The sequence below is a fragment of the Tasmannia lanceolata genome, unplaced genomic scaffold (assembly GCF_043159265.1).
Source record: "Tasmannia lanceolata isolate RefF3 unplaced genomic scaffold, GAP_Taslan_0.1 ptg000002l, whole genome shotgun sequence".
In the NCBI taxonomy this organism is placed as follows: domain Eukaryota; kingdom Viridiplantae; phylum Streptophyta; class Magnoliopsida; order Canellales; family Winteraceae; genus Tasmannia; species Tasmannia lanceolata.
In genome coordinates, this window is record NW_027518679.1 from 21,501,489 (window position 1) to 21,527,796 (window position 26,308).

General features: G+C 40.2%; 1 protein-coding gene across 1 annotated transcript in view; it reads left to right on the forward strand.

Moving 5' to 3' along the window:
• Positions 1–26,308, forward strand: part of LOC143887600 (protein transport protein SEC31 homolog B-like) — a 46,681-nt gene that overhangs the window by 13,271 nt on the left and 7,102 nt on the right. Inside the window, exons 4-20 of the mRNA XM_077391735.1 lie at positions 2,202–2,295; positions 2,437–2,473; positions 2,562–2,667; positions 2,769–2,826; positions 3,187–3,284; positions 3,415–3,534; positions 11,064–11,124; positions 12,070–12,176; positions 12,252–12,385; positions 12,860–13,424; positions 13,783–13,875; positions 15,613–15,798; positions 16,107–16,317; positions 24,347–24,465; positions 24,591–24,761; positions 25,601–25,693; positions 25,804–26,089. Of these exons, the coding sequence (XP_077247850.1) occupies positions 2,202–2,295; positions 2,437–2,473; positions 2,562–2,667; positions 2,769–2,826; positions 3,187–3,284; positions 3,415–3,534; positions 11,064–11,124; positions 12,070–12,176; positions 12,252–12,385; positions 12,860–13,424; positions 13,783–13,875; positions 15,613–15,798; positions 16,107–16,317; positions 24,347–24,465; positions 24,591–24,761; positions 25,601–25,693; positions 25,804–26,089 (2,539 nt within the window). The remainder of the gene's footprint in view (positions 1–2,201; positions 2,296–2,436; positions 2,474–2,561; positions 2,668–2,768; positions 2,827–3,186; positions 3,285–3,414; positions 3,535–11,063; positions 11,125–12,069; positions 12,177–12,251; positions 12,386–12,859; positions 13,425–13,782; positions 13,876–15,612; positions 15,799–16,106; positions 16,318–24,346; positions 24,466–24,590; positions 24,762–25,600; positions 25,694–25,803; positions 26,090–26,308) is intronic.

Below are 26,308 nucleotides of genomic sequence, written 5' to 3' on the forward strand. Positions count from 1 at the left end.
ATCTTCTTTTCCCTTCTCTTTCTTTTCTCGTCTTCTTCCTTGGTTTTCTTCTCTTCATCCTTAATTCTTTCTCCTTCCTTCCCCTGGAGAGTATTTAGGTGCATGAAAGTAAAGAACTTTTGATAAAAGTAAAGCGATGTAAGCTGAAAATAGAAACCTTACAAAAAATAAAAACAATAGGGCTGTTTGAGTCCAGTGACCGCTTGCTGAACTCAGAAATAGGGTTTTCTCCTGTTAATCAACAACTGTTAAATTCAAAATAGGCGGTGTAAGACTCTTACTAAAATGGTTTCACACCTGTTCATTCTTCGAAGGAAAAAAGGACACTAAGTTGTTACAGGACACACCATAGTCTGCTAGGTTGTTTGCTGGCAGATTTTCATTCTCTGTGGACGTTGGAGAACTGTCTCAATACCAAGGCTGCATGCAAATGCTCAAGACCTCTATCGATATCTTTGAGTGATGTATGGCAAAAAGGAGTCTAATGCTGTTTCATGGGGTTAAGACCCATGTTGAAATCGTACTATTCAAAGCGAATCGAGGGGGGATCTTTTCGTAAAAATCATACGATTTGACCTTGAGTCGTGCGATTTTTACAATTTTTTACGATTCTTTTTTGTTTGCTTCTTTTTTGTGGTGGGCCCTTTACGATTAGAAATAAATAGTAGATGAACCCCCACCCCAGCTTATAACCTAAAAACAAGTAAAGAAAACCCTAACTCTATTCTCTTCCTCCTTCATTCTCCTCCTTTTTCTCCTCTTCTTTTCTTCTTCTCCTCCTTATCCATCCTACTTCCACTAGTACCAGCTGCAAGTTTGGATTACTAATCGTGGGCTAGAGCTCTCCTTGAATTTAGATTCATCTCGGCTTATGATCTTTGGTTTGGTTTGAGGTAGTTGTGTTATAGTAGTGAACGTGAAGAATCTGGCGGCCCACAATGGAGTCCTCCTCCTCCGGGTGCCTTAAGCTTAACTTTGACGGCTCTAGCGTAGGCAACCCTGGTCCGTCAGGGATTGGTGGTCTCCTTAGAAATGAGCTGGGGAATACGGGTTTGGGCTTTCTCTGGCCCGATAGGAGTGGCGGATTCTAATGAGGCGGAGATCAGAGCGGCCTTACAGGGTATCAAACTAGCTAAGTCTATTGACTTGGCAAAGGTGATTGTGGAGGGTGATTCGCTCAATGTCATTCAGCGGTTAAAGGGCAATAAGCCCTCCCCTTGAAGATTTGCCAGGTGGATCAACGAGATTAGGGATCATATGGGAGATTTGGAAGTAGGCTTTCATCATGTTAAGAGGTCCGCAAATGCTGAGGCAGACAAGCTTTTGCTAGAGCTGGAGTGGGAAGGCAAGAGCTTGAGCTCTTTGATTTTTTGCCTCCCTAATGGCTGTGTTTGTAGCGATGCTTTTATGATTTTCTATGTATCTTGCCTTCTTGGTTCACGTTCTAGGTCAGCTTTGCCTTGTATATTGTTCCTTTGCTTTTATTTATAATATATTACCATTCAAAAGAAAAAATAGTTTTGAATGAAAAATAGATTATTACTCATTTTATTCTTTTTGTTTTATTTTTTATATTTTAATATTTTCCTCATTTTTATATGTAAATCTGAAAAAAAATCTTACGATTTACGATTCGAACCCTGTTACAATTTACGATTCGATTCCGATTTTCAGAACCTTAATTAAGACCATCCTCTTGATAGCATGAGATCACCCCACTGCCCTATTGGATGCACAGGCAAGTACTACTACCCCATCATTTAACCACCTCAACAAGCACTGCTTTACCACTTCAGAGAGCCTGGCAAGTCAGTAAGCTTATCATTTAGCCACCTCAAAAAAGTTTCTTTGCAGTCTGTTATCTCAACTGTCTTATGTGCTATCTTTGGAGATGGCACTGTGATAATAGGTTGGCTTGCTGTGCCTATACCCACATTTACATCCTTCAGGAAAAAATGGTACCCGAAGTTAGTATTGTGCAGGTAAGATGAATGTCTGGTATCTGAATGGTGTCAACCAACAGACGCACATCATACATTGAGCATCATTTTGGGATATTTATGCCCTTAATAGGTTGTTCATGGAGCTTTTCTGTTATTCGTTAGGCCTGTTTTAGGTCCTTGATGTTTGTTATTTTGGGTTGTTTCTCTTGCTAGAAATTAGTCTATGCATGTGACATGGTTGTCAAAAATTTCATATAGGGGGTTGGATCTTCTCAAGGTGAAATTTCTTTCTTATCATGGAATCGCATGGTTCAACATATATTAGCATCCACTTCCTATAATGGAACGACAGGTGAATAATTTCTATATACCTCTCTCTCTCTCTCTCTCTCTCTCTCTCTCTCTCTCTCTCTCTCCCCCCTGCCCTCATTTAACATGCCCTTTACTTATATGTAACTTCAAACTACTAAGCCCTTTTCCTTACATTTTTCAGTGATTTGGGATTTAAAGAGGCAGAAACCAGCGATAAGGCAAGTTGATTGCTCCTTAGTTTTAAGTGTTCTGTGCATTATGAAGATAATGCCATCTAGTATTGATTTCTCAATTTGTTTTAAACAGTTTCAGCGATTCAAACAAAAGGCGATGCTCCGTCTTGCAGTGGAATCCTGATGTTGCCACCCAACTCATTGTTGCATCTGATGATGACAGTTCTCCTTCTCTGAGAGTACTGTTCCAGATGATGAGCACTCCAATAATTTCTTTCTGATATTAATTTGAAGGCATCTGTGCTAGGTTGGGTAATTTACATTAAATATTTATACGCAGGTTTGGGATTTGAGGAACTCAATATCACCATTGAAAGAATTTGTGGGGCATACCAAAGGTCTGGTCACAATTCCATTTTAGTTTTGATTTGTTATTGGTTGCGAGGTGGTTTACAGTCTGGATTCTGCAATTATGATCTACCAATATAATATTTTTGTCTCGGTATTGTTCTGCATACGGGAGTATTTTATCTTTTTGCCTTGCCTTGGATTTTAGACAAGTGAATTTTTGCCAACTTTCTTTTTTCTGTTTGATGTTTCTGGTGCAAATTTGTGCTCCGTTACTTTAAATATTGCAGAAAGTCCTCTACTCTTTCCCTATTTACATTTTCAGCAAGGACATCTTTACTCATATTGGTGGCTTAGTTAGAGTTGATCTTTCTTTCTTCAACTTGGCTTATTTGTATTCTTTCCACCAGGTGTAATAGCAATGTCATGGTGCCCTAATGACAGCTCTTTTTTGCTTACTTGTGGCAAAGATAACCGAACTATTTGTTGGGATACTGTTACTGGGGAGGTAGGGAAGTTTTTGTGGTAGTAGCTGTTGTTTTCGTCCAGATTGTTAACCTTTTTTAGAAGCATTTTGTGTCTACCCACAATCGCTGTTAGTTATTCTAATATTTCTTTCCCTATGTAATTTCATGCAGATAGTCTCTGAATTGCCGGCCAGCACTAATTGGAATTTTGATATTCACTGGTACCCTAGGATACCTGGAATAATATCAGCTTCATCTTTTGATGGAAAAATCGGTATTTATAATATCGAGGTAATGCATTGTATACTTTGTTTTGTCGATGGGCTTCAGTACTACTCAAATGGAAATTTTGGTACTGTTCATTAGATTTTATCTTGCTTTTTTCAATAATCAAGTTAAATTCACATTTTGCTAAATCAGAAAGAGTGCCAAAAGAAGACTTGATAAGGTCTGATAGGAGTAAACGATACCATGGTAGAAAACAAACACAAATTATAGATTCTGAGTTGGTTTTATCTTAGTAGGTTTTTTTGGCAAAAATTATTATTAGTAATCCTATCAACCTTCAAATTTCCTAACTTTTTGGATGAGCAAAATCGGATCCAAAGAGAAGACGAGTTTAAGATTGAACCCTTCAAAATTTGTAAAGAATCACTTTGGATTTTGGGGTTCCCGGAAAGGTGGTTTATGGGGGAAAAAACCAAATAAAAAAAGAAACATGAAAGAGATAGATAGCAAGGCTTGAATCATACCGACCAAAACCTAAGGCATTGGACTAAGGGTTTCCTAGGCATCGCACATGAGGGAAGATCTAGGCATCACACCTTGACAATCCACACTAGAGAAGAATCTTTCAAAATCATTTTTCAATCATCATTCATCATCATGCTAAAAGTGAAGTGCCTTGAGGCTACAAATATATAAGTAATGAAAGGGAACCAGAAACTTCTGAAACCCTAAACAAAAACTTAACACTTTTTGACTAAAATACTCTCTAATGACTTCAAAACTTGCTCTCCACTTAAAATTCCTGTAATATATGTGTTGGGCCTATTTAAAACGCTCATAAGTCAAAGAACTTAAGTGATTTAGATGGGAAAAGACTAATTCCCTCCTATATCTTAAAAGAATTAAATAACTCTTAAAAACTAAATAAAACTCTTTCAATATCAGCAATGGGTCCCATCTTTTAACTCCTTAATTCTTCATGGCATTTTGGATGGTCCCCCATCAATCTAATTGATTGCTGATTTTAGGATGAATAGTTTGCTTTATTGTCTGGAGTGGTGAAGGGGAGTTTGCAATTATTAAAGCAAAAGATGGTCCATGCAGCTATATTTATACTTAAAATCTTCAAAAAAGTATGACGCAGTTTGTGGACTTCAATAAAACACAGTAGGCATCATGGTTTTTTAAGTCGAGAAGTGGCGCATGGCCTTCTTTTGCGAGAAACTTAAGCATGATCGGAAGTATCTTTGAGTGATAACATTAGATTTCATGCTAGTGTTCAGGACTTGAAGCATTTGTTGAGTTCCTTGGAGAGACTCGTCCCTGTAGGTATTCTCTACTAACCCTTCCATGCCAATTTCGGGTACAACTACCCATTTGTTGAAGGCAAGGTTTTAAATTTTGGTTTCGGCCACCACCGAAACCGAAATATTTCGGTTTTAGCCGTAGTCATGTACAAAATATGATAATGATTTCGCTTTTTTTAAATTTAGACCGAAATGTACTAAAATTTTGGTGTAAATTTCGGCGATTTCGGTAGAAATTTCAGCTATTTCGGTGGACAATTTTAAAATATTTCGGCCGTTTCGTTTCGTTTCGGCCGAAACTTAAAACCATGGTTGAAGGTCGTTCGAGCCAAGGTTTTAAATTTCGGTTTCTGTCGGCACGAAAACGTAAACATTTCGGTTTCGGTGGAAATTTCGATGGAAATCTTGTAAAATCACGGAAACGTATGGATGCACATGCAAATGATGGAAGTTTTTATTCTTCTAAAAAACATGCAAATGTTGAAATTTTAAGATGAAACTTTGAGAAATGCTAGAATGAGCACAATTGCATACTGACAAACCATCACATAAGCAAGAAAGCCATCCATAATGTCAACAAAAAAGCACAATAAAATGAAAAAGTACAATATAATGAAGTTTAAGAGAGTCAATGACCCGTCTCCCCTCTAAGGATCTCAACTTTTTTTTCAGCCCTATCATCGTAAAACTTGAGGATAGATACACCACCATCCTGGATTATCACTTTCAACAGTAAGTACGATTCTGATTTTCATGATCCGAGGCAAATTGCAGAAGCAATACTTACAAGGCATTATTAGTCCCATTCCGATTTGCCATCCTATGCATAAGATATGGTTACTTTGCCGTGCAATTCAATGATATTGCTTACCAAATATCATTCTTACATTAATGAAATGAAATGCAAATAATAACATATTTCCACTTTTGTCCTTCGAATTTCGGGAATTTTCAAAATTTCAGGGAAATGATGACTTAAAAGGAAATCATGTAGATTTCATTTCGTGGGATGGAAATGGAAATATGTTTGTCATTTCGAGGAAATTTTGGGGAGATTTAAAACTATGGTTTGGCCTTTTTCCTAGGAGTATGGCATAGGTTAATTCAGCATTGTAGCCACCTATCCTATCATGGGTGTATTCTCTTTTGTGATCACGAGGGCGAAAGTGCTTGAAATTCTAGAAGAAGCTTAATCACCAATATGCAATGTTGAGCATATTCCTACAAGAGCATGCTTGTATGATCAACAAAAGATTCATCTTGCAAAACATGGCTTGCTTACATAGTGTGTGCACTTGGGATGATTTCCACAACATCAATGTCTGTTGTAATAATCCTGGGCGCTTAGTGATTGCATTGATATAACTTATTTGTCAGTGTAAATGACAATGTCAAGCTCTAGTGTGTCATGGTAGTTCCAATCTACTATAATTGAAAATGCTTTGAGGAAACTATTGGTGATAAGATTTGCTTTTGCATATTGTACCTAGGTGTGTCCCACTTGGGATGCTTTTCACAACTCTATTTAATGGTGGAATTGTTCATGATAAATAAAAAGAAAAATTAAGGCCATTCCATTTTGATAAAAGACCCACACCCAAGTTCCCTTGGTTTCTAGTTGACACCCCAGTAGTGATTTTCCTACCCCTATTGGTAAAGGAAAGGTCATTCCTTTTTTGGGCTGATTGCATCAACTTTAATATTTTTGCCCCCCGTAATCGGCAATGTCGAGCTACAATGTATCACGTCGACATCAACCTATGATACCCTATTTATCGTAGTCGGATGCGGTAACAATATCAAAACTTATACCAATTACTTCATGGATGCTTCAATTAGTCAAATTAATTATCATGTTTCTGACATATGATGTCTCATCGAATTAGGTATTGTGCATTTTGCTTGCTAGTGTTTTATATTTGCATTTATAATTGAGTGCGAGTCGCACTCAAGTCCCATATCTGTGTGTCTGCTATCCCAATGATGATTTTAGGTGAAGGAAATGTCCTTCAGTGACAAACAAGTTAATACAACGCGACAACGTATCAGAAACATGATAGTGAATCTGATAGCATCAACCTATGATGCTCGATATAACGTTATCTGGCACTATACAATACCGATATTTGAACCATTTATTTCATGGATACTTCTATTGGTCAAATTAAATGTCATGTTTCCAACATTTGTTTTCTCGCTGAATTAGGTTTTGTGCTTTTTACCTGTTAATGTTGCATATTTGCAATTACAATTTTGTGGTTCATATTGATGCTATTATGTTCCTCCTCTTCTAAGTTAAATCCAGTTAAGTTTCATCGTGGTTTATCTATACATATCATGTATCTTATCTTCCTGTGTAGTCTACTCTTAGTTAAATCCAGTTAAGTTTCATGGTGGTTTATCTATACATATCATGTATCTTATCTCCCTGTGTACTCTACTCATATCCTTTATCCGTGTTCTACAATTTGGAAAATGTTGATTCACATCTCTTCTTGTATTCATGTCTGTAAGCATATCTGTATTTGGTATCATAGTCAGCAACCTACTAAAATTGGTCGAGTAAATTGTTAACAGCATGAATGGTTTTTTTTTTTCCAAGTACTATTCATGACATTGCGATTGATTCATGTATCTAGAAAGACAAATTTGAGAATATATTGCCACCATAATGTGAATCTGTCCAAGCAATCTCTTGAACTAGTGAAGTTCTAGTCTCTTGATAATATCTTTCTTACTTCGATCTTCAGGAATATAAGTGATATATTCACCTCCTTTTCTTCCCCAGCCACCCCTTTTACGTACTGTACTTATCAATTATCACCAGTTTTTTTTAGGAGTGTTCAAGTAATTCAGATATCTAGATCCGAATGGATTCGGAGTGTTCTTCGGATCCTACTTGCTGTGTCTCGGTCACGATCCATTTCAACTTGGACCCTCCATAGAATTCATCACCGCGATGTCAATTGGATGCCCTTCTAGTATATATTTTAGCCATGCTTTCACCCTAATGTGTCAATTCCTTTTCGTTTTGGCTAGAGTGACCGAAACATTTCATTCCAGTCCGAAAAACGGAAAAAGAAACACTTGTTCTTTTTCGCCCATAATTTCGTCTTTTTCCAGTCAATTGGGTGTGTTTCATTTCATTTCGTTTCAGCCAAACTAGGGTGAAATGCCTTGTTTAGGTGGGAACAATATTTTTTTTTTCAAAAAATTATAGAAATGCCCCTTAACAGCTATAGTTCTTTTTTTTCGCTTTTTACTTATTTTTTAACTGTTTAGACTGTTTTATAGTTTTGTCTTTTTTCCTCCCCAAACAAGAACAACCTATATAAACCCATCTAAACACTGTAAACCCATATAAAGCATATTAATTTTCTTTCTTTTACTGATTTATTGAAATAAATTTAATGTTTTATGTAATAAAGTGTATTTTTGTTAAATTTGATTCATATAATGGCTTCTTATATTTTTTCTAGCAGTTTTTCATTTCTTGGATTTATTAAAAATTTTAACTATTAAAAAAATGTACTTTGGTTGTAACATCTTTTTCGAAACGAAATGCCGAGACGGCCGAAACACCGAAGTGTTCCGTTCCACCAACTTAAAAATGCCGAACGAAACATGATCGACAACTTAGGTTTTACCTTTTCATCATTCTAGCACTATTTACAGTAAACAATAGGTTACTCACCCTTTGTTTCCACAATTTCTTTTTGTTGAATTAATTGATTTCGTGTTCCTTATAAACCACAGTTTTCAATTTCATTCCGTTCTGGCCGGAACGGACAAAATATTTTGTTACAATCTGGAAAATGGAACAAAATACCCCCATGTTCCATTTCAGCATGAATGCCCTATTTCGACTGGTCATTCCGGTCTGTTCCAATCTGTTCTAGCCAAAACAGGGTAAAATGCCCTATTTCGACTGGAAGTGGAGCACATGTATTTTTCTTTTTAATTATAGAATTGCTTTCTGACGACATTATTTTTCTTTTTGACTATTTTACCCATATTTTAATGTCCGACATTTTATAGCCCGTAGGCCTTTGGATGCTCTGATGAGAAGAGGCGACTCATGCCAAATTGATGGAGTAAACAGAGGTAGGGGCAGACCGAAAACAAGTTGGGTAGAAACAGTGATGAAAGACTTGATAGCTAGGAACATAACAGAGAACATGACCTTGGATAGGATAGAATGGAAGAAAATGATCCACGTAGAAGAACCCAACTAGAGCCAGGATAGATTCCTTTCACATTCTTCATGAAATTTTTCTAAAGGATTCATTTAGCCGACCCCAACTAGTTTGGGACAAAGGCTTTGTTGAGTTGAGTTGCCTCCCTAAACAAAAAAAGCCCTATATAAATCCATCTAAGCCCTCACTTTCTTCACTTCTTTTCTTGGTAGGTAAGTTGAGATTGAACCTCCGACCTCTAGGTTGAAGAACAAAGCCACGCCCATTGCGCTAGATGCTCAATCCCTCATTTTCTTCAATTCTACACCCTACATAAGCTTTCATTTATTTTTTGACTAATTTACCCTTACTTTTATTGATGTATTGCAATAAATATAATAATTTATGTTATAATATTTTTTTATTAAATTTGGTTTATTTAATGGTTTCACATATTCTTCTAACAACTTTTCATTTTTATTTTTTTTTTTAATTTTCAACTATCAAATTTTTTTCTTTGGTTATAGCATCTTTTCCCAAATTGAAACGCCGAAACGGCCAAAATATCAAAACATCTCATTCCTTTGACCAAAAAGAAACGCCGAACAAAACACAATTGACAACTATGTTATAAAGAGCTCACAAAATTACTACGTGGTAGTAGTTACCCAATTTTTTAACTTAGCCACACCTAATTAGTTGATAATTCTATAGAACATCGGAAACCTAGAATTTTCTGTTATCACCTGTCTGAAAGACCCATTTGCTTTTGTGGGGGTTGTATTGAATTGCATTGATGGAGGCGATGCTTCAAAATTGCCTTATATTTAGTGAGGAATGTTATTCATGGGCAGGAGCAAATGGCCCTTTTTCCTTTTCATTAGCCATGCCTCGGTGACATGTTAGATCTATATACTTTTTTTCGTTGCATTATTTATTTGATATTGTGGAATTATTTTCCTAACCTCAATGTCCTGTACTTGGAAACACTATTCTTTAGATCTCATCTCTTTTGGTTGGAAATCATAACACAGAGACGTGCTTTCTCAGGATCTCATTTTTTCTTTAATATAATATGCATAAGATTTGTCCTCATTAGACCGTTCTAGTATTCAGGATCACTACTTATAATAGTTATAGTACACAATTGGGAAAGGTTTCATACTCACATTCAATCCAAGGACATAAAAATTGATACTAAAAGCCATTCATTTCATCATTTAATTCATGCCCTTAATATAGGAGCTACATGATTGTCTTTGTCTAACTTGATTTCGTTGTTATTCATACGTCATCATGTACTTATTTTTCCGGCCTAATTCCATGGTGATTATTTTATTTTTTATTGTCTTGTTTGGGCGTGGAATATTTTTATCATCTGTCTTGCATTGCAGTTTATCTTACATTTCTAGTTGATAATCATGGTTTTAAATTTCCATCCAAACCGACACGAAACGACCTAAGTGTTTCTGATTCCTTACCCACTAAAATGCCTATTAAAATCGAAGCACATACCTAAACCCAAAACCATAAATTTATTAGTGGTATACTATACCATTCTGTGTTATATAATTATATTTATATGAAGGGCAGTGATAAATCGAACCCCATAAGGCATAAAGTGCTTACAGATATATATATACAGAGAGAGAGAGAGAGAGAGAGAGAGAGAGAGAGAGAGAGAGAGAGAGAGAGAGAGAGAGGTCGATTTAAGATATTAGGGGGTCGATTTATCACTGCCCTTATATGAATTGCAAGTAAAATGTGGTGTATGTATTGTGTATAAATATTTTCTATATACATTATATTTGTCACTACTTGTTCGATGTCGTTATACCATTATGAGTGTTTTTCTTGCTTATATTATGGCTTTTGAGTGTACATTAGTGTTTATTCTAGCACTTCCCTGAAGTTTCATCTTAAATATCCATCATTCGCATATGTTTCCATACGTTTCCGTGATTTTACATGATGTCCACCGGAATTTCCATTTGAAACTGACATTTTTCCATTCCCTTTATGATCGAAACACATGCCGAAATTGAAACTTGAAAAATTGTTGATAATAAATGTTGCTACATATTTTCTAAATGTTGTGTTCTTAGTGCAGGCTTGCACTAGATTGTCATCTGGGGAGGGAGACTTCAGCGTGTCAACTGCAGCCTCTTCTGGTATATATATTTCGGCTAATAAATATTTTAATTTTCATCATTTCATCATTCTAGCAGTAATTCTATTCTGCCATTAAAAAAAAGTAGCAATTCTAATAAACCGATGGTTACTCACATTTCAAGGCACAATTTTCTTTTTGTTGAATTAATTCGTATGTGTACCTTTTAAACTATTGCAAAACTCGAAAGTAGTAGTCTACTTTTTGGCCTCGGCTTCATTCATAAGTAGTTAATCATTCTATACAACTTGAGAAAACATGAATTTTCTGTTAGTACTTGTTTGAAAGACCTCTCTATATGTCTGGGTGGTGGTATTAAATTGTACTGAACTGTAGACAATCAAACTAGGTAGAAAATAGCAGAAGGGAGAAAGGGAATAAGAGTAGAAGAAAAGAGGAAGAGTTGGGATTTCGCGGGATCGTGAATATGCCCTGTTTTATTAAGTGATATATCACAAATGGCAAAATTGCCTGACTAAAGTTACATAATAGAATATGAAAACAAATCATAAGCTCTACTATTTCTCAACATGAACGAGATTATACCTGAAAAATGCCAATCAGATCATACGTTATTGATTTCTAATCAGTGAGAACTGTTATCTATTTGCAGGAACTGATGAGCATTTTTTCATTCCATTAGTAACACCCCAATGATATGTTAGATCTATATACTTTACCTTTTTTCCCCTATAGTTTATACTGTGCTATAAATAAGCATTTGCTGAAAATGGTTTATGATTATCATGTTTACTCGGCAAGTGGAATTGTTTCCCGCGCCTCAGTGATCTAAACCTGGAAACAATATTATTTAGATATTCTCATCTTTTGGTTGGGTCTTAATACAAATTTGGCACTGGATTATCATCTGTACACCATCATCTTCTGCAATTTTATTGAATTTTCATCTGACCTTTTTTTTTTTCAAATTATTTTATTTCTACAGTGCCTCTGCGAGCTCCGAAGTGGTTGAAATGTCCAACTGGCGTGTCTTTTGGTTTCGGAGGCAGGCTTGTTACATTTAAGTCTGCTGGAACTCATGGAAATTCTGAGGTATAGGCATCATGTTTTTTGTGCTGCTGTGCCGTGCCTCTTTTTGGCTGTTATTCAGTTCCTTTTTTTTTTCAGCCTCAGGTCTATGTGCACAACTTAGTTACCGAATCAAGTTTGGTGAGCCGCTCCACTGAATTTGAAGCTGCAATACAAAACAGGGAAAATATTTCATTGAGGATTTTATGTGAGAGAAAGTCAACAGAGTCGGAGTAAGTCATCTGCTCAAAGGATTGTAATTTAAGTTCAACATTGTTTACATAAAGTATCTGTGAAACAACCAATTACTCCAAAAGCTTAAGCTGTTGGAGGAGGCGTTATTTAATCTTCTATACTTTAACAGCAACAACAACAACACCCCCACCCCCCCCCCCCCCCCCCCCCCCCCCCCTCTCTCTCTCTCTCTCTCTCTCTCTCTCTCTCTCGTGTGGTCCCTCTTTTTTAGGGTTAACCTATACGTGGCACATGTTGCCCCACATTTTGGGTTGGCCATTACATGTGAATTTTTTTTAATGTCAGTATGGTTTGAACCCAGGGCAATTGCTCTGATACCATGTGAAACAACCAACTACTCCAAAAGCTTAAGCTGTTGGTGATGGCATTATTTAATCTTTTATACTATAACAGTATCAAAGTGATTTCTTGCATTTTCTTTTTTGTTGATTTATTTGCCTTGTACTGAACAGATCCATAGATGAGAGGGAAACATGGGGCTTCTTGAAGGTTATGTTTGAGGATGAAGGGACAGCCAGGACAAAACTACTTTCCCATCTGGGTTTCAGTGCACCTACTGAAGAAAATGAGAAAGTGCAGGATGAGATTGGCCCGGAAATGACCAACATTCTTAGCCTTGATGAAAGGACCAACAGTAGAACCGGGTTGGTAGAAGGCAGAGAAGTCAATGTACTCCCTATAGATAATGGGGAAGACTTTTTTGACAATCTCCAAAGCCCTATGGCAAACCCATCTCTTTCACCCTCTAGTAAGAGCTTTGTTGTTGAAGGTGGTGCTATACCCAATGGGGAACCAGTAGAAAATGAATTGGGAGAACTTGGAGAGAGCTCTGATTCTTCATTTGATGAATGTATTCAGCGTGCTTTAGTTGTTGGAGATTACAAGGAGGCAGTTTTACAGTGCATATCTGCAAATAGAATGGCTGATGCTTTGATAATTGCTCATGTTGGGGGTGCTTCCCTGTGGGAGAGTACTCGTGACCAGTATCTGAAAAAAAGTCATTCATCTTACTTAAAGGTTGGTGCCTCTCCCTTGTAAACTTGAATGGGTGTGATTTCTGTTTAAAATTAAGGCCATGTGCGTTTAAGATTATGACAACCGATTGCCATTCGAAAAAAAAGATTATGACAACAGATTGTGAGTGCTAAACTGAATATTGGACTCAAATTTAAATGTAATTTTGAGCCCGATAATCGGTTTGGCACTCATAATCGGTTGTAATAATCTTAAACGAACAGGGCCTAAGTAGCACAGAAAGCGGGATGATCATAGAAACCCTAGATTTTGATAAGTTTATCTCTGTATCTGGATAATATAGCGTGGTAACTTACTATATCATATATTCTCTCATGTTGTTTCTCCTGTCCATTTTCAGGTTGTATTCGCTATGGTGAACAATGATCTAATGAGCCTTGTAAACACTAGACCCCTGCATTCCTGGAAAGAAACACTTGCTCTTCTATGCACGGTAAGCTATTCAATTCCATAAAAAAAATGAAAAATGTAACTAAGGTGCTAATGTAGTATGAGTGGCATACACTCTCTGTGCTAGTTCAAATCTCAACCCAGAGATTCATTGTCTGTAATGCCTTGAAGTTTGTGAGACACTTCACTGGAAAAGGTGGCCTTTCTCTTCTCGTATGTTGTTTTCAGAAGTTTGTAGCTTTTTTTTTTGGAGACGGTAAAAAAGAGAATATATTAAAAGACGAACCAAGATGGTTCTAGCAAATTACAGAAATTCAGAAGTTTGTAGCTGTCTCTATATATCCTATTCATTTTGAAACTGATTTCTTTTTTTCTTATTTGTTGTCATGGTTTGCTACTTCTGTTTGGTTTCAGTTACAGAATATCATAATATGTAGAGTATCCAGACTTTAATTTGGAACTTGGCTTTGTTGATCAGTCTGGATAAGAACTGTGCAGCAAGCATTGAATACTTACATTTTTTCCCAGTTTATTTTCTTCATTCTTAGAAAGAAATCCGCCAAGCCTTTTTTCCTATGACTGGCAAAGCTTATTAAGCTCGGTGATGTGGAATTGGAATTTTTTCAGTTTTCCTTCAATTTTATTTGTGTTCTTTGATTCTGGGGTGGTTCTACTAATTTTAATGTTTCTTTTCACATATCTCTCTTTAGCATTTAAACAATCCTTAAAAGAACTTACCCTTTTCATTTTATACTTTTTTATTGGTTTCACTTTTTCATCTCGCAAATATTATCAACTCAACTGAATTCTGTTTAGCTCTGCGGCCTCTGGCTGATTGCACACGAAAATCTGAATTATGTTTCTTTATATTTTAAAATTTAAACACTATCTATTTTATACAATTGGTCCTCACTAGGAAGTTGCCATTGTAAAATTGCACGATAATTGCCACAGGTCTATGTGGGTGAAAGATTCTTAAGAAACTTGATTATTTAGCTTTTTATTTTCTTCTAGTTTCTAAGTTAATTATAATACTCTGCACGTTCATGGCTTTCTTGTTCGTAATTGTTAGTTCTTAAGAGTGATTAGAAAATACTTGAATTGGCCACTCAACTTCCCGCTGCTTTTTCTTATCTTTTTTTCCCAACTTCTTGTATTTTCGTCTTTCAACATCTGTTTTTTTTTCTTTCTATTTTCTCTGTTTCTTAGTATGTTGAAGTAATTTCAGAAGCATCTTATGATTCACGATCTGATTATTCGATTCAAGTCGATACAATCCACCCTCTAATAATTAGGTTTTGGCTGTTTACTCGCAAACATGATTTTAACTACAAAAAATAACAACAATAATAGAGTTTGTAGTAATACTTGTAATAATAACACCAATTGTTGTAGTGCCATTCAAAAAAAAAAAAAAAAACCAATCGTTCTAGTAAATTTCCAAACAACGTGAATTCAGAGTATTTCCAAACCACTTGCTGCAGTGTTTTATTTAATCGTAACTGTCATTGGTAGACAGTTTGAAGATGTGGGGACACGTACACGTATACCTATGTCCCAAGAAGATGTATATGGAAAGCATTAGCAGTTTTTTGCATCTGGAAATGCATATACATTGATGAATTTCTTCTTGCTGCTATTCATCTTCATGAACTGTTTTTAGATTTTCTTTTTGTTCCCCCAAGTGGCAATGACAGGTAAATTGCAAAATAACTTTATCTTATACCACTTGCTACAAAATCTTACTTTTTTTTTTGTTGTAACTATCATTGAAAAACAGTTTGCAAAGGGGGAGGAATGGGCTGTCTTGTGTGATACTCTTGCTTCGAGACTAATGGTTGTGGGGAACACACTGGCTGCTACGCTCTGCTTTATCTGTGCTGGAAATATTGACAAAACAGTTGAAATTTGGTCACGAAGTCTGATGTGTGAGCATGAAGGGAGGGCATATGTGGACCTTCTCCAGGTGATGTTTCATTGTTAAAATATTATGGTATCCTATGTTCTATGTTACATGGATTCTTCTGAATGGGCGACGTACCTGTGTTGGATTCCAATACTTTAGGATTCATTGTGACACTTTTAGATCTCTCTCTCTCTCTCTCTCTCTCTCTCTCTCTCTCTCTCTCTCTCTCTTTTGAATCCTTTTTTAGAGGTTAGCCACATCCGTCACTCAGTACATGAGTTAATCTTACACTCGTACCCGTACCCATGTAACATACCCTGTGTTACTTGATTCTACTAAAAATTGACAGTATTCATTTATTTATGTAGGATTTAATGGAAAAGACTATTGTCCTTGCCTTGGCAACTGGACAGAAGCAATTCAGTGCATCTTTGTCAAAGCTTGTTGAGAACTATGCCGAACTGCTTGCTAGCCAAGGGCTTCTAACCACTTCAATGGAGTATCTAAAACTTTTGGGGTCGGAAGACTATTCTCACGAGCTTGCTATCTTACGGGATCGTATAGCACTTTCTGTTGAAGGTGGTATTTTCTTCAGATATCATCTTGTACACCGTAATATTTATAGCAATACTTCTTCTAGCATGTTTGCTACTGGGAAGTGCCATTTAATTAAGCAGCTTTGGGTACAACAGAATGCCGGCTGAGGCATTTTTACTGATTTTCTCTGAAAACGTCATTACTTCATGGTTGCTTATAACAATACTCCTGGTTTTGCATTCATTACTTTTTTTACTGTATTTTAAATCTTAATATGTTTTACTGCAATTATTTTCTTTAAAGCGTAAAATATTTTGATACTTATGGAGGAGGAAGCAATACCATTAGTGTGTTAACATAATTTCTTGATGATCTCAGCTGTTAATGGTGTTTCTTTGTTGTGATGTGAGTTTCAGCAATTTGCTCTTGGAGATCTTTGGAACAATCTGGTTGTAGTTTTTTTATTCATATCTTGCTTGTTAAGATAATCCAGTTAGTTCTTTCCTATATATATATATATATATATATATATATATATATATATATATATATATATATATATATATATATTTTTTTTTTTTTTTTTATTTTTTTTTGAATGGAAGTTCTTTCCTTTATTATACTTTTCCTATATGTGATTTCTTATAATCCATGTGCACTTGTAAACCCAATTCACCCACTTGCTTGAAAAAGAAAAGAGAAAACAAGAAGGAAATTTTCAACCTTGTTTTTGGTGTTTAAATCTATCATGGCATTAGCCTAAGCCACAGTCTTCAACCACATGTAAGTGCTTTTGTTTTTTTCTTGAAACAATGATACCCAGTGAAAGCACATGAAACCACTATCCTGCCTTTTATTTTGGTTTTGTTGTCAGTTCTATATGAGTCACTGCCTGGAGGTTTTATATTTTTTTCATACATTAGAATGTTAGAATAGGTTATAACTGCACTCAATTTTTATTTTATTGTTCTTAAGAATGATTTTTCAAGTTTGAATCTTATTCCTAGGAATGCCTTTTGAAGTACTTTTTTTTGGAGAACTTTTAGGAGCAAAAGCAACTAAATTCCAAGTAAACTTTAGTGTTCTCAATTCCAAATCAGATTAAACTTTCAGGATGATTTTGTGCTTGCTAGAATCTTCACATGCAATGTTAGCCTTAACGTTAATTCACCATGAGCATAAGTTCATTCTCAAGAAAGGCATGCAAATAAATAATCACCTCCCAAGAAAATAACAGTTTGATATCAATGGGAAGTGTTAGGTCTAAAATCGGTAACAGGTTATGGTAGGGCCGGAAGGGCTGATCTGTGCCTGAAGGGCTGATCTGGGCCTGAAGGGCTGATCTGGGCCTGAAGGGCTGATCTGTGCCTGAAGGGCTGATCTATGCCTGAAGGGCTGATCTGGGCCTGAAGGGCTGATCTGGGCCTGAAGGGCTGATCTATGCCTGAAGGGCTGATCTGGGCCTGATGGAGTCCTGCGCTGCACAAGGGCACAGACAAGAAGACAAAGGGTCAGAAGACCGACCCGGAGTGGTGCTCCGGACGGACGCTTCGACACTCAAGTCAGTATGAGCAGGAGTGCAGAGCAATGTCAGAGCAAAACACTAAGGGTCTTAGATTTCAGAAACCTCACCTTAGCACAAGTGAAGGCTATTTATAGTGATTCTGAGCCACCTGTCCAGGACAGGTGGTAGCACCTGACTGGACCAGGTTTCATGCCTAGTAAGGGCAGATGGAAGTCCCTGATTGGTCCAGGCAGCATACCTAGCAGGGGACAGAGGTGGGCTTTGCAGTGGTCCCTGTGAGGGCCACGTGTCAACAGCCGATTGGTTGCATATTTTGGACCCCATCAGTTGCCCCCTGGTTCTTCGAGCCATGAGAGTGGCTGGGAGAAGCAAAGAGAGGGTTAAAACAGCATCTGGCCGGCCTTAAGGCCTCTGGGCAGCTCAGGCCGGCCTCAGACTGGGCCTGAAGAAACCGCGGCCGGACAGGGGCCTCCGGGCGCCCTGGTCTGGCCTTGAAGTTTGGCCTGAAGGAGCACGGCCGGATAGGAGCCTCTGAGCTATCCAGTACGGCCAAATGTTGGAACAGAAGTCTGGCCGGCCAAGCCCTTCTGGGCGGCCTGAAAGGGCAGAAATTGCGCTGGAGGTCTGTCCGTCTAAGTCTTCTGGGCGGCTCGGCCGGGCAGAATTTACACTGGACGTCTGTCCGTCGAAGCCTTCTGGGCGGCTCGGCCGGGCAGAATCTGCACTGGAGGTCTGTCCGTCGAAGCCTTCTGGTCGGCTCGGTCGGGCAGAATCTGCACTGGAGGTCTGTCCGTCAAAGCCTTCTGGTCGGCTCGGCCGAACAGAATCTGCACTGGAGGTCTGGTCGGCCGAGTCCTTCTGGGCGGCTCGGCCGGACAGGTCTTTGTCTTCTAGCGAACGCGTCATATCCTGTCCGGCCGAGCCCTTCTGGGCGGCTCGGCCGGGCAGGTCTTTGTCTTCTAGCGAACGCGTCATATCCTGTCCGGCTAAGCCTTCTGGGCGGCTCAGCCGGGCAGGGCTCGGCCGGGCAGGTCTTTGTCTTCTAGCGAACGCGTCATATCCTGTCCGGCTAAGCCTTCTGGGCGGCTCAGCCGGGCAGGTCTTTTGTCTTCTAGCGAACGCGTCATATCCTGTCCGGCTAAGCCTTCTGGGCGGCTCGGCCGGGCAGGTCTTTGTCTTCTAGCGAACGCGTCATATCCTGTCCGGCCGAGCCCTTCTGGGCGGCTCGGCCGGGCAGGTCTTTTGTCGTCTAGCGCTTTGTCGTCTAGCGATTGCACCATATCCTGTCCGGCTAAGCCTTCTGGTCGGCTTGGCCGGGCAGGTCTTTTGTCGTCTAGCGAACGCGTCATATCCTGTCCGGCTAAGCCTTCTGGGCGGCTCGGCCGGGCAGGTCTTTGTCTTCTAGCGAACGCGTCATATCCTGTCCGGCCGAGCCCTTCTGGGCGGCTCGGCCGGGCAGGTCTTTGTCTTCTAGCGAACGGGTCATATCCTGTCCGGCCGAGCCCTTCTGGGCGGCTCAGCCGGGCAGGTCTTTTGTCTTCTAGCGAACGCGTCATATCCTGTCCGGCCGAGCCCTTCTGGGCGGCTCGGCCGGGCAGGTCTTTTGTCGTCTAGCGCTTTGTCGTCTAGCGATTGCGCCATATCCTGTCCGGCTAAGCCTTCTGGGCGGCTCGGCCGGGCAGGTCTTTTGTCGTCTAGCGAACGCATCATATCCTGTCCGGCTAAGCCTTCTGGGCGGCTCGGCCGGGCAGGTCTTTGTCTTCTAGCGAACGCGTCATATCCTGTCCGGCCGAGCCCTTCTGGGCGGCTCGGCCGGGCAGGTCTTTGTCTTCTAGCGAACGCGTCATATCCTGTCCGGCCGAGCCCTTCTGGGCGGCTCAGCCGGGCAGGTCTTTTGTCTTTTAGCTCTTTTGTCGTTTAGCGATTGCGCCATATCCTGTCCGGCTAAGCCTTCTGGGCGGCTCACACGCCTCGAAACCGCCTTGCCAAGCCACGTGGGCGGCCGGGCAGGTCTTTGTCGTCTAGCGATTACGCCATATCCTGTCCGGCTAAGGCTGTGGACGGCCAGCCGGGCAGGTCTTTTGTTGTCTTCAGATGACCAGATTTTCTGGTTGGCCTGAGATGACCTCATTTTCTGGTCGGCATGAGATGACCTCATTTTCTGGTCGGCCTGAGATGACCAGGATTTTCTGGTCGGCCTGAGATGACCTCATTTTCTGGTCGGCCTGAGATGACCTCATTTTCTGGTCGGATCCAAGTCTTCAGAACTTGAGCTTTATAAGGTGGTTTTTCACTGGGTGTCCTTGGCCGGAACTGGTCTTTTATCCTTTAGCTGACGTGCCGAGCTGACGTGCCGGAGTGAACCACTTCTGCTCTCTAAGTCTGTAATCTTTGAAGGTGGTCTCTACTGCTGGCGTCCTCGGCTGGAACTGATCTCCAAGCCACCAGGATGAGCCGGAGTGGGCCACTGCTGGGCTTCTAAGTCTGCAACCACCTAGCTGTGAGCTAAGTATGCAAACACTTAGAGTCTTCAAGGTAGTCTCCACTACTGGCGTCCTCGGCTGGAACTGATCTCCAAGCCAACAGGATGAGCCGGGCAAACACTTAGAGTCTTCAAGGTGGTCTTCACTGCTGGCGTCCTCGGCTGGAACTGATCTCCAAGCCAACAGGATGAGCCGCAGTGAACCACTGCGGGGCTTCTAAGTCTGCAAGCACCGAGCTGAGAGCTAAGTATGCAAACACTTAGAGCCTTTGAAGGTGGTTTCCACTGCTGGCGTCCTCGGCTGGAACTGATCTCCAAGCCACTAGGATGAGCCGGAGTGGGCCACACTATTGGCGTCCTCGACTGGAACTGATCTCCATGCCACTAGGATGAGCCGGAGTGGGCCACACTATTGGCGTCCTCGACTGGAACTGATCTCCAAGCCACTAGGATGAGCCGGAGTGCACCACCGCTGAGTCTGCGCTTCAAACAGGTTCTACGGAGTGAACCTCTGCACCGCTGCTGAGTCTGCGCTGCAAACAGGTTCTACGGAGTGAACCTCTGCACCGCTGCTGAGTCTGCGCTGCAAACAGGTTCTACGGAGTGAACCTCTGCACCGCTCCTGAGTCTGTGCTGCAAACAGGTTCTACGGAGTGAACCTCTGCACCGCTGCTGAGTCTGCGCTGCAAACAGGTTCTACGGAGTGAACCTCTGCACCGCTGCTGAGTCTGCGCTGCAAACAGGTTCTACGGAGTGAACCTCTGCACCGCTGCTGAGTCTGCGCTGCAAACAGGTTCTACGGAGTGAACCTCTGCACCGCTGCTGAGTCTGCGCTGCAAACAGGTTCTACGGAGTGAACCTCTGCACCGCTGCTGAGGCTGCGCTGCAAACAGGTTCTACGGAGTGAACCTCTGCACCGCTGCTGAGGTCTAAGTCTGCAAGCACTGCAAACACTTAGACTCAGGACGCACATGCCTGTCCCGGAGGCTGTTGTCTCGTCTTGTGAAATGACGAGTCTGATTCCGGTCCGGGGGCGTGTGTTCTCAGCGCCAATCCGTCCTACCATTTTTGTCTGAGTGAGATTTCGAACAGCTTTTTGTTGCGGGGTCCCACGGATGGCGCCAAATCTGTTAGGTCTAAAATCGGTAACAGGTTATGGTAGGGCCGGAAGGGCTGATCTGTGCCTGAAGGGCTGATCTGGGCCTGAAGGGCTGATCTGGGCCTGAAGGGCTGATCTGGGCCTGAAGGGCTGATCTATGCCTGAAGGGCTGATCTGGGCCTGATGGAGTCCTGCGCTGCACAAGGGCACAGACAAGAAGACAAAGGGTCAGAAGACCGACCCGGAGTGGTGCTCCGGACGGACGCTTCGACACTCAAGTCAATATGAGCAGGAGTGCAGAGCAATGTCAGAGCAAAACACTAAGGGTCTTAGATTTCAGAAACCTCACCTTAGCACAAGTGAAGGCTATTTATAGTGATTCTGAGCCACCTGTCCAGGACAGGTGGTAGCACCTGACTGGACCAGGTTTCATGCCTAGTAAGGGCAGATGGAAGTCCCTGATTGGTCCAGGCAGCATACCTAGCAGGGGACAGGTGTGGGCTTTGCAGTGGTCCCTGTGAGGGCCACGTGTCAACAGCCGATTAGTTGCATATTTTGGACCCCATCAGTAAGCAATTTAAATAAACTGTCTATAGTCTGAAAATGAAAGAAAACAAGATACTACTAGGGCCCAAAGGCCAACTGTGATAGGTCTCAATGTGAAAACTGGATAGGTATAGCCTGATCCTAAAGTAGGGCTGCGGAGGAATACAAATCTGGATATTCGCGGTGCATCAAGGCTTTAAGTTGCTTGATAAAAATTGCCTTCATAAAATGATTGTTGAAGGGGACTCTCTGAATGTTATTCACTGGCTTAAAGGCCTTCACCCTCATCCTTGGAGATTTGCTAGGTTCTTTGACAAAATTTAAGATTGGGTGGGGGCCACATCTATTGTCTTCCAGTATGTGCGTCGTTCCACTAATGGGGTGCCCGATAGCCTTGCTAGAGAAGGGTTGGAGAAGGAAGATTTGGATCGATATTTTGCCTCCTTGAATCTCTTTTTTGTTTTCTTTGTTGTATTCTAGCGTTTCTCTCTCTTTCTCTGTATTTGACCATCCCGATCTTTTTCTAATGAAATCAACCACCGTTCGAAAAACAAAAAAAAAATGATCTTGCCTAGTGATGCATGTATCTACGTCGAAACTCGATAAAAAGGAGGCGAAGTGGGGGTAGAGAAGTACCTGCAGCGCGAACCGCATGATGACTGTCATTCACCTCTATCGTGTACTAAGATGGGGTTATATGTTCGGATATGAGTGTGTGTGCAGTAGACAGTAGTAGCAGTAGAGGACAGACAGCTGATGGTATAGGGCTGCAAGAGAAGTGAAAGGACAGAACGAAAATACCTAAGATAGCAACTAGTGACAGAAGTGCTGTCGAAAGATGAGGAGGTAAAGAGGAGAAAGGGAGGTGAATGGCAACCGGCAGCCTTCTGGCCGTGGGTGAGAAATAAGGAAGCTGGCTGGTTGTGGCACAAAGGTGCAGGATGGTGGCCGACAGCTAGAGAAAAGAGGCAGGGGTAATAGGGAGGAAGAGACAGGTGGTGGGATGGTGTTGTCTGCAAAACAGTCCCTGGGCTGTGGCTGACAGCTAGTGGGAAGCTGGAACAGCAAGGGGAGAATATGGAGAGAGAGAAGGGGGAAAGAGGAAAGAAAAGCGAATAAGAGAGAAAGAAATGGAAGGAAAAAGAGAGGAGGAGAAAAGAAAAGGATAGAGGGAAGAAGGAAAGAGAGAATAAAAGAGGAGAAAATGGAGGGAGGAGAGAAAAGAGAGAAGAGGGGCTGCTACCTTGCTGCTTCTAGGGGAGACGGGGAACATCTCACGTCCAAAACATGTCAGAGTTTCCCCCTCCGTAGGCCTCTTATATTGGGTTGAGGTGAATTTAAGTGGTGGGCCCTAGTGTCCACCAATATGGTTTTAAAAAGGTTTGGAAGTGCATGTGTGTTTGAATGGCATCTTTGCAACCTAAAATCGTTAGAGTGACACCTCTTCTTACATTTCCAATGCAACGAGGGAAGCATCTTTGCCATATCTGTTAGAAGTTACTCACAGAAGATGAAAATTTAGCAGACCTATTTTTTTAAAAGAAAAAGGGAAATGATAAATGCGCCCCTTTTCATCACTTGGGACGCCAAGCAGCAGCGTATCAATGACTGCAGAGGGGCTGATTTACTTCACGTCAGAAGGATTCAACGGATTTCATTGCCACGTACACTGCAGTTGGGTGTCCCATGTGATGAAAAGGGGCGCATTTATCATTTCCCAAAAAAACAGACTCCAGAATATTAAAAAAAAATTAGACTCAAGATTCTTACTTCTTCAGGTCTATCACCCATGATACACACACACACACAGCATATAGATATATAAATTATATTTTTATGCACTGAATAATAGTCAGGATTTGGACTAATATTACTACAGTGGCAAAGCCATGTTGCTCAAGGGGATATTGCTAGGACTGTTGCCACATGGGTGGCATTAGAAGTTTATTGAAACATTTGCAAATTTCCTTTCTTTAACTTTGTTGTTTACTATTAGCATCCCAAAATGGTTTTACAGTCATTCCAATTATTGTTTCTTATCTTGATCCAAGTTCATGCATATTTTCTGTAACTTACCGATGTTCTTTTTATTTTTATTTTTAAATTCCCAACCTGATTTAAATGCAACCTCCTCTCTGTTTCAATGCCTACTTTTTATTACAACTCTCAATGACCTAAAAGACCTGATGAAAGTCTTCAGATACCAGACACCCACACACACACACAAAGGAAAAAGAAAAAGAAAAAGAAAAGAGAAAAAAACACAGACTCTCTCTCTCTCTCTCTCTCTCTCTCTCTCTCTCGGTTTTCCTAAGTGGGTCATCCTTTTATTCTACAAAACTTGACTAGGTACATTTTTTGTTAGATAGTCCAGTCATGGTAGCTCTCCAGTCACATAATGATCTTGAGACTTTTGCAGATAGCGAAGTGCCAAAAAAAGCATCGCCCGCTGATAACACTCAACCTCAAGCAGAACCCGCGTATGGTGCAGATCCATCTGAATTTGGTGTAGTTGATGCCTCTCCACATTATTATCAAGTACTTCTTTGAAACTTAACTTGATATGTTTGTAATTTTATTCTTTTCCATTTGATTCATACATCTGTTTTTTTTTTTTTTTTCAATTGCATGATTACGAACATTTTTGTCTTTTTATTTTGTAGGAAAAATCAGAGTCACTGCAGCATCAGAGTATTCCTAGCAGTCCTTATGGCGGAGGTTACCAACAGCCCTCTTTATATGGGGGAGGATACCAACCCATGCAACCTGCACCTTTTCAGCATTCTACTTCCCGCCAAATGTTTATCCCATCACAGGCACCTCAGGTCCCACAGGTGATTCTCATAGTTGGGCTAATCCCTCAATAAGTAAAGAAACCATTCCTGATTTTTCAGCCAGGTCTGAAATTTCGGTTTAGGTGGAAATTTTGGTAATTTTGGTGCAAATCTTAATTTTTTAAAATTTCAGTATAAATTTTGCTTTTGGTCCCGGCCAAAATCGAAATTTTGGTATTTCGGCCGAAATTTAAGACCATATTTTTCAGACACTAACAAAGCACTAACCACTGTTTTTGTAATGACTAGGCTACTCCATTTACAATTACTGAAACATAGGATTATAGGACTGTTACATGATGTTTCCAACTTTATTGGTTCAGGAATAAGTTTATAGTTTGTACTTCTAGATTCACAGGATTTGTGAAAGAGAACTGTTTACTCATTTGTGAAAGAGAACCATTCTTTGACCAAACACCGTTTAGTTTTGTACTCGTTTTGACCCACTTTAAGGAAACTGTTTACTAACTGTGTTTGCAGAATGTGTTTGATTCACATGATTTGCTAAAGAGAACTGTTTACTCATTTGTGAAAGAGAACCATTCTTTGACCAAACACCATTCTGGGGGGCTAAGATAATGATGTTTGGTCAATGATTTTAGAATTAATGGCATAGGTGTCACAGAAATCACAGATGACCCTCATTAATGGAACGGTTTACTATATTTATTCGAAGATATCTCAGGTGACTGAGATACCTAAATGGTGATTGGTTTCGATTTAAAAATTAATGGCACTGCTATTTGGGAAGTCAGTATTTCTTTAATACATGACAACTGTTAGTTCTCTTCTTTGCTAGAAATGAAACATTAACTTTTTAGGTAATAATGTAATTCCAGACAAATTTTGCTTCACCTCCTATCGCTACACAGCCCCCTGTGACGTCCTTCATTCCTGCAACACCACCTACTTTGGGGTCTCAGCTGTACCCGGTGTGTAGTTCTTCTATCTTTATTATTGAACTCTCAATTCTTTCATATTTGGTCTGTTACATAATTATCCGATTGGTGGACTCAACATTTTCCTCCTGTTTGTGATGCAGGGAATTCCTAACCCAGCATATCAAGGTGGACCATCAGGATCGGGTTCACTTGGTGGTGCTCCATCGCAAGTGGGTCTAATTCCTGGCCATAAGTTGCCTCCAGTTGTGGCACCCACCCCCACACCAATAGGTTTTATGCCCACAACTACTCCTGGTTTTGTTCATAGACCTAGCATGGTTCCTTTGCAACCACCAAGTCCCACTCAGCCATCACAGATACCTTCGGTCACCACACCTCCAGCTCCACCACCCACGGTGCAGACGGTTGATACTTCCAATGTACCTGGTAAATTTGAATTTCCTTTATGATTATTTCCCTGTATTTTACTTAAGGAACTAAAAGTCACAATGTTACTTATCAGAAATGCTTGGCCTTGGTAGAATTAATCTTGCAAAACTATTTACTACATAGTACCAGACACAGGAGTTTAAGTAGTGAATGAACAAATTGATTAGTATGCTGGGAAACAAAAGAAGCTTTTTCCCACTTGACCGTAAGGTGAAG